Here is a 9,369-nt window from a genome sequence, read left to right on the forward strand (position 1 = left end):
TCACACTCATCCATTATTGCTAATATCCAAGGAAAATACACATAAATATTTGTCAATGTTGATATTGAATTTGAAATTTTAATCTTACTAATATATTAATAGATATATTAATAAAATAAGGATAACAGCCATTTTTTTTTAAAAAGAGCTATAAAAATTTAAAATACTAAATATTGGTTGATATTATTATTATTATTATTTTTAAAGGTATTGTAATTAAAGTATGAGATGGAGAATCAAACCTTTGACGCGATAGTATAAACACAATATCAGTTGAACTATGCTCATGTTGGCATATTTTTATTTTTTTAGACATAAAAATTTGTTTAGGTTGAACCATTGAATACGTAGCATTGTTGAATAAATGTGGAATGGAATGTGCCAAGGTGGCGAAGGATATTTTAATTTTGATTAGGTTAGACATTGTACATTTGCATAAAACCATCAAATTTCCCGGTTCAAAAGTTATTTACCCTACCATAATAATTAGTATGGAAAACAAACATAAATGAAAATGGACCATCATTAGATGTAACCTATGCCGTACTTATATCATATAATCCCTTATTGTAACATAATAAAATAATAATAATAGTAATAATAATTTAATATTTTATAGAAAAAATTGCTATATGACAATTTTTTATTGGATAAATAGTTGAGTTTTACAAAAGTAGGTGCAATCTACTGAACACTTTAGTTTTTTAATGAAAAATATTTTCTTACTTACTAGACTTATACTTAACTTTTGTATCCAATCTAATTATCTAATCATTTTTTGTTCCATGATTATTTTCTTTTTGTGTAATTATATTTTCTTTTTGTCACATATTTGTACAAAAAAAAAATACTCAGATACATTTTTGGACCACAAACAAGGACTAATTGCATAAATAGAATTCAAGCACAAAATAATCGAATATGTAGTATAAGGATAAAATAATTGCATATATAGATCAAAAAATGGTAAAAGACTAAAGAACCCATGTCTAGCCACCAATTTGCTCGCTTCTTCCTAGTTTTCTCAAATTAAAAGCTATCACTGATAGAAACTATAAGTGATAGTCACTGTTAGCTGCTATCACTAATAGCTTCTATCAATTGCTATTGATGATAGTTGTTATTAGCAATAACTTTCAATTTGAGAAAAATTAATACAATCTTGAAATATTAGCTTTTAATTTGCTATCAATTATCAGTAGCTATCATTGATACTCTTTCATCAATTGAAATCAATCTTGAAATATTAATACTTAAGGCTATCAGTGCCTATCAATGATAGATTTATAAATAGTGATCAACTTTGAAAAAAAATCAACAACTTTGATTACCACAGTAGCTATCACTAATAATATCTTTTATCATGGCTATCACAAATAAACTTTCATCAATTAGAATCAACCTTGAAATATTAACACTTAAGGCTATCAATGATAGACTTTTATAATTGGTTATCACCTTTGAAAGAAACTTGATATATAGATATCACCTAAGTTCTATCACCAATATCACTAATATCACTCATATTGTGGTTATTAGTGATAGCGTCTTTCACTGATAACATCACTGATAAGATGCTATCAATGATCCCACTAATATCATGTTATCAGTGATAGTTCTCTATCATCGATAATGCACTAACAATGGTAGCTTCTATCACCGATAACGTGCTATCGGACAGCTTCTATCACCGATAACGTGCTATCAAGTAGCGTCTATCATCGATAACATGCTATTAGTATTATCTTTTATCATTGGTAACATGCTATCAGTAGTAGTTTCTATCAATCATAGCCACTGAACACCTTTTTGCCCCTTTCTTGTCCTTCCCAAATATTTATAAGTCCCTTTTCTTTTCGATATTAGTTTCTATCACTGATAAACATGCTATTAGTTATAACTTCTAGGCATTCCACTTACATTTTAGTTTGAGATTCAACTTTATCAATTAAATTCACTAAGTTGACTATCAATGATAGATTTCTATAAGTGGCTACTAACTATAAAATTATAATCAAAGATTAAGCTATTAGTGATAGAAAATATTAGTGGCTATCACTGATAGACTTTCATTTGTTATCTTGATGATAAGCTTGTTGGTATTAAGTCACTTATGAATTGAGTAATTTCAAGTCTTGGGTACGAAACTCGGCCTCATAATTCTTGTGAAAAAAAAAAGAAGAAGAAAAAATTCAAATAAAGGAAAGAAAAATTTTAAAAATACTAAAAAGAGAAGAAGCAAAAACTGAAGAAAGGAAAGAAAATTAAATAGAATAAAAAGAAGCAAAAACTGGAGAAGTGAAAGAAAAAGAAAAGGAAGAAGAAAAAATAGGAGAAAGAAAATAAAATAAAATAATAAAAAAAGAAAAGGGAAGAAGCACAAATTGGAAAATGAATAGAAAATAAAAAAAAGAAAGAGAATAAACTAATCAATGATAGAAAAGAAAATTAAAAAAAGAAAAAAGAAAAAGAAGAAAATAAAAGAAAAGAAAAAATAAAGGAAAGAAAAAGAAAGGAAAAAAAAGGAAAGAAAATAAAATAAAAAATGAAGAAAATAATAAAATAAAATAAAAAAGGAAGAAGCAAAAGCAGAAGAAGTGACAGAAAATAAAAAATAAAAGAAAGGAAAGAAGCATAAAGATATGGAAGGATGAAATTGAAAATTTTAAAAAATTCAAAGATCGACTAAACTCATATATATTTATAAATATCCCACAAACAAATATCTATTACAGATATCTCACCAACAATGTGTTTGTGCAATTCATTCCATTATCGGATTATAATTTACCATGTGCAAGGACACTTTTTCTTCAATGGAAAAGACATCATCCATCAATGTCTATACCAAACGGTAAACTTCAAAAAATACCCATACTCAGAAGAAGAAAAACCCAAACATACCCCATCATTTAGCTCATCCATTATTGTTAACTTTGAAATTTTAATCTTATAAATATATTGATAAAATATAAATATCGACAAATATAATTTAAAAAAATTAATGTATGGTAAAAATTTTATTTATTTTTTGAAAGATCAAGTTTATTTTTTTCCTCATTTTCTTATCGTGATTTGCACATTTCTTATGTATAATGTTTGAATTCTTAGAGAATTTTTTTTTAAAAAAAAAAAATTTGAAAATTCACTTTTTTTAGTTTTTAAATTTTTATTTGGTTTTTTAAACCATTGGTAAAATGTAGATGACAGAAAAAGAAATTTGAAAGTGAAAGTAGTGTGACTTAATTTTAAAAAAGAAAAAAAAAATCAAATGGTTACTTTGATATTAGGTTATAGTTTTTAATCTAATTGGAGCAGGAATGTTGGATTAAAAAATTTCTTAATTACTGATACATTGGTATGCCAGTTATAAATCTCTTTATTGATAATGTTCCTAACAAAATTAATAAATTATATATTTCTTTTATATTTTACACGCGTTTATAAAAGGTATCGGTATAATTGATTCTCATCTTTTCATACAAGCCACCCATTTATTATCTCAACATATCCAAAACACAAGACATCAGATCTCTCATTTCAACTATAAGTCGTTTCAACAACAGAGAGAGAGCGTATGGCTTGGATTTGGGTCATCGTCACAGTTCTTGCTCTTTTCATCTCAAATTCATGGCTATTCAAAAACCAAATGAAAGCCAAGAAATTTGCTCCTGGGCCAAAAGGGTTTCCCATTTTTGGGAGCCTTCATTTGTTAGGAAAGCTCCCTCACAGAAATCTTCACAAATTATCCCAAAAATATGGACCCATAATGAGCATGAAACTAGGTCTTGTTCCCACAATCATAGTCTCATCCCCTCAAGCCGCCGAACTCTTCCTCAAAACCCACGACCTTATTTTTGCAAGCCGCCCCTCTACCCAAGCTTCAAAATACATTACTTACCAACAAAAAAATTTAGTCTTTTCTCCATATGGTCCTTATTGGCGCAACATGCGTAAAATGTGCACTCTCGAATTGTTCAGCAACCACAAAATAAACTCTTTCATGCCGTTGAGAAAGCATGAGCTTGGATTGTTGATTGAGTATTTTAAAGAGGCTGCTCACAACAAAGCTGTGGTGAATCTCAGCTCTAAACTTACTTCTCTGAATACCGATGTTATTTGTTTGATGGCGTTTGGGAAGAAATATGAAGATAAAGAGTTTAATGAGAGAGGATTCAGGGCTGTGATACAAGAAGGTATGCAATTGGCTGCTGCGCCTAACTTGGGTGATTTTATTCCGGCCATTGCTTGGCTTGATCTTCAAGGATTGACTCGTCGAATGAAATCTGTACACAAGGTGTTTGATGAATTTCTTGAAAAGATCATTAATGAACATCTTGTCGTTAAAGATGAAAAGAAGACTAAGGATTTTGTTGATGTCATGTTGGAACTTATTGATTCCGAACAAACTGAGTATCAGGTTGATCGTTCTGCTATTAAAGCGATAATGCTGGTGAGTGTCTTCAATTTATCTTTCTAGCCATTATCTAATTTTGTAACTTGCTACACTTAATCTTCTACTTCCCAATTCTTTATCGGGTAAAAAAAAAAAAGAAAAAAAAAAACAATTTTTTAAAACAATTTGATAAATGACAAGTTTTGATTAGTATGCAGTTTTTTCTTTTCAAAATATATATAATATTAACCTAACAAATGTGGTAGGTAAGTTTTTAATCGTACTATGTTGAAATAGAAAAAAAAAAAATGAACTGCTTTTATTTATTTATTTTACTCTAAGAGAAATGCATGAAATTGAGGCAACTTAAGATGAACCTAAGCATTACCCTTTAAAATATAAGCATTTAATTTAGGGAATAATACCTTTTTGGTCCCTAGGTTTTGGTTCTACTTTTTATTTGGTCTCTATATTTTAAAATATTTTGTATATTTAGTTTTAAAGTTTTGAGTTTTGTTTCAATATACTTCCCAAGTTTTAAAATGTTATAATTTTATTGTTAATATTTGAGTTTGTTTCAATTTGGTCATTGGATTTTAAGATTTTACATTTTTAACCTCAATTTTTAATTAAATATTTGCTTTCAATCATTGATATCAATTTTTATTAATTAATTAAAAATACTAAGAAGTGAAATTTTAAATTTAATTTAATAGTGATAAAAATAGTGAAACTCAATTAATTATAATTCTTTTAACAATTTTTAATTTATTATCATAAATTAACTCCAAAAGACGAAAATGAGTATTTAGTGAGAAATTGAGGTTAAAAGTGTAAACCTTGAGACAAAGAAACCAAACTGAAGCAAAATTCATATGTCAATGATAAAATTGTAATATTTTAAAATCTAGAGACTAAATTAAAATCAAACTCAAAGCTTAGGGATTAAAAATGTAACATTTTGAAACCTAGGGACTAAATAGATATTAGATTCAAAACCTAGAGACCAAAAAGATATTTTTTCCTAAATTTTAACTACTATAGTTACTTCTACGTTAAGTTGCCAGTTTAATTTTCTGTTTATAATTTAGTTTGTTAATTTCTTTTTGACGTGTTAAACATGTTTATGAACTTGCAATTGTATTGAATAAATTCTTGAACTTTTAAGAGTGTTTAATAAATCTTTTTTAATTTTATATCTAATATATGTCATTTACATACTCTATTCAATATTTTTAAAATCCATTGCAAATCTATCAAACATATTAATAAAATTAAAAAGACAAAATTTTAATTAGTATTATTTGATCAATTAATTTTAAAAGATCTTTCATATGTCAAGAAACTTAAAATAAAAAATTTAGAATTGTAACAAAAATTTTTAAAATTTAAAAATCAAATAGACATGAAATAATAAAATTTTTAACTGAGAGTAAATTTGTATTTTAACATTGCTTTTAATGACTTTTTAGCAATTCATTTTAGTTATCCCGATTGGTTAAGATATTTAATTTAATATTTTCTCAAAAAGAAAAACATTTAATTTTATATTCTTTCAAAAAGAAAAAGATTTCATTTAACATCAAATAATCTTATCTCCTCATTATTGAACTAATAGACAATATATTTATTGTTCATCAGTGCGATTATGAAGGAGATCGAAGGGAGAAAAAGTGTGGGCAAATATTCTTTTTATCTATCTATATCTTATATCTATGTATATTTTTTCATTTCAAGAATATACTAAAGCTCGAGAAAAAAACCAACAAGAATTATGAGACTGAGTTCTGTACGTAGAACTTGAAAATACTCAATTCATTAGTGACTTAACACCAACAAGTCAATCATCAAGTTTGATTATTATAACAAATAATAAATATAAATAGCAAATGAAAGTCTATCAGTGATAACCACTAATATTTTCTATCATTGATAGTTTAATCTTTGATTTTATTTTCGTAGTTAATAGTCACCTATAGAAATCTATCATTGATAGCCAACTTAGTGAATTTAATTAATAAAGTTGAATCTCGAACTAAAATATAAGTAAAATGTCTAGAAATTATCACTAATAGCATGTTTATCAGTGGTAGAAGCTATCATCGAAAAGAAAAGGGACTTATAAATGTTTGGGAAGGACAAGAAATGGGCAAAAAGGTGTTCAGTGGCTATGATTGATAGAACCTACTACTGATAGCATGTTACCAGTGATAGAAGCTAATGCTAATAACATGTTATCGATGATAGAAGCTACTCGATAGCACGTTATCGGTGATAGAAGCTACCACTGATAGCACGTTATCGGTGATAGAGAACTATCACTGATAGCATGATATCAGTGAGATCACTGATAGCATCTTATTAGTGATGTTATCGGTGAAAGAAACTATCACTGATAACCATAATATAAGTGATGTTAGTGATATCGGTGATAAAACTTAAGTGATATCTATATATCGAGTTTCTTTCAAAGGTGATAACCAGTTATAGAAGTCTATCATTGATAGCATTAAGTGTTAATATTTCAAGGTTAATTCTAATTGATGAAGGTCTATCAGTGATAACAACTGATAGCTGTTATCAGTGATAGTCATGATAAAAGATTATTAGTGATAATTACTATGGTAATCAAAGTTGTTGGTCTTCTGTCAAAGTTGATCACTATTTATAAATCTATCATTGATAGCCACTGATAGCCTTTAAGTAGTAATATTTCAACATTGATTCCAATTGATGAAAGCGAATCAATGATAGCTAATGACAATCGATAGCAAATTAAAAGTTAATATTTCTAGATTGTATTATTTTTCTAAAATTGAAAATTATCACTGATAGAAACTATCATCGATAGTAATTGATAGAAGCTATCAACGATAGCAGCTGATAACAACTATCAGTGGTCATCACTGATAGCTGCTATCAGTGATAGCAGCTGATAGCAGTTATCAGTGGTTATCACTGATAGCTACTATCAGCGATAGCTTTTAATTTGAGAAAACTGGGAAAAAGCGAACAAAATGATGGCTAGACATGAATTTTTTAGTCTTTTACTATTTTTTGATCTATATATGCAATTATTTTATCCTTATACTACATATTATATTATTTTGAGTTTGAATTCTATTTATGCAACTAGTTCTTAAAATGACAATTTTTTAAAATTAATCTTTTTTATCGATTGCTTTTTAAATGAATTGTCACATAATAATTTTTAGTTAGGTTGGACAATAGACGGACGGTCCAAATTGCATCTAAATTTTTTCTTTTGAAAATATAATGACGAGTTGTGCAAGCTTGTAACCCAAACAAGGGCATTAAAGTTGTTGGAGGCTAGATCGGTCCAGTGGTTGGGTCTTCTCAAGAAGATCTCTGGCCTGCCCGTTTTAAAGAAAATATAAAGATCAATAAAATAAACCAAGAAAAAGAAATAAAGAGAAAATTAAAGTAGTACGAAGGAAATGATATCCTATATATTAATAATGGAAAAACTATACTCACTTACCAACCATTTTTTTCTTCTTCTTTTTTTTTTTTTTGTCATGAATTTTTGAAGGATATACTTGCAGCAGCAATGGAAACGTCAGCTATAACAATTGATTGGGCAATGTCAGAGCTGATTAGACATCCAAATGTAATGAAAAAAATGCAAGATGAATTAGAAAAAGTGGTGGGTTTACATAGAATGGTTGAAGAATCAGATTTGGGAAGCTTAGAATACTTAGAAATGGTAGTGAAAGAGATTCTCAGGCTATATCCAGCAGGTCCATTATTGATTCCACACGAGTCTATGGAGGATTGCACAGTTAATGGCTTCCACATTCCTAAGAAATCAAGACTAATAGTAAATGCATGGGCTATTGGACGAGACCCAAGTACTTGGAATGATCCACACAAGTTCTTTCCTGAGAGGTTTATTGGTAGCCAAATCGATGTGAAGGGCAAAGATTTTGAATTGATTCCATTTGGAGCTGGGCGTAGAGGGTGCCCTGGAATGCAGTTGGGATTAAGCATGGTCCGATTATTCCTAGCCCAATTTGTGCATTGTTTTGATTGGGAGCTTTCAAATGGTATGTTGGCTTCTGAATTGGACATGACTGAAGAATTTGGATTGACTTGTCCCAGAGCACAAGATCTCATGCTTATTCCTACCTTTCGTCTTCATGATTCAATTACTATTATAGGCTCATCTTGAATGTATAGGTAATGATTGGTAATGATAGTAAACACATGAGTCGACATTGTTAACTTTACGAGCTTCAATCATGCTATATGTTTTGATGATAATAAGTTTATTTAATGATTATTTTAGTGTTTTAAAGTCACTACAAGAAATCGCACTTTTTCCACCGCCCCAAATCGCGGGAAACGGTAGAAAAGACGTTGGGAGATTCTCTCCTAATGACAGACGGATCGTCGAAAGTTTGATCGGAAAAAATCCATCGGGAGAGGAACTCCCAACGCATAGAAGAACACGTCGGGAGTTGTTCCTAGAACTCCCGACGCATAGAAGAGTGTGCCGGGAGTTCCTAGAACTCTCGATGCGCTCTTCTATGCGTCGGGAGTTCTGAACTCCCGACGGTTTGTTTTATTCGTCGGGAGTTCTCTAACTCCCGACGCGCTAAAATATGCGTGAGGAGTTCCTTCATTAGTTGAATATTGACTTTTAAATTCTTTTAATTTGTAATTTGTAATTTTTTTTAATTTGATCTGAATAACCTGTAAAACATCATTAACCAAATCAAACTATTTCACATAATAAATAAAACAAATAAAACGAAGTCCATACTATAACAAATAAATAAAAAGTTACAAGATCCTACAATAAAAAAAAAGTCGATACTAAATAAAAGAAATGTGTTTTCAGAAATACGTGGAAGAAATAAAGTGAAAACAACGTCAATAAATACAAAAAAGAAAACAACGTTTGGAACACAACATCTTGAACAATCGTCCAACCTCATCTCCAAACAGCA

The 9,369-nt window shown here is 28.9% G+C and overlaps 1 protein-coding gene across 1 annotated transcript; it reads left to right on the plus strand.

The window, feature by feature from the left end:
- The first annotated feature begins 3,488 nt into the window (after positions 1-3,488).
- On the plus strand, positions 3,489-8,718 carry LOC120073375 (cytochrome P450 71AU50-like). The gene is made up of 2 exons (XM_039026196.1): positions 3,489-4,453; positions 7,950-8,718. The coding sequence occupies exons 1-2, from the start codon at positions 3,578-3,580 to the stop codon at positions 8,586-8,588; spliced, it is 1,515 nt and encodes a 504-aa protein (XP_038882124.1). The 5' UTR covers positions 3,489-3,577; the 3' UTR covers positions 8,589-8,718.
- Positions 8,719-9,369: the final 651 nt, after the last annotated feature.

The sequence above is a fragment of the Benincasa hispida genome, chromosome 3 (assembly GCF_009727055.1).
Source record: "Benincasa hispida cultivar B227 chromosome 3, ASM972705v1, whole genome shotgun sequence".
Classification (NCBI taxonomy): Eukaryota; Viridiplantae; Streptophyta; class Magnoliopsida; order Cucurbitales; family Cucurbitaceae; genus Benincasa; species Benincasa hispida.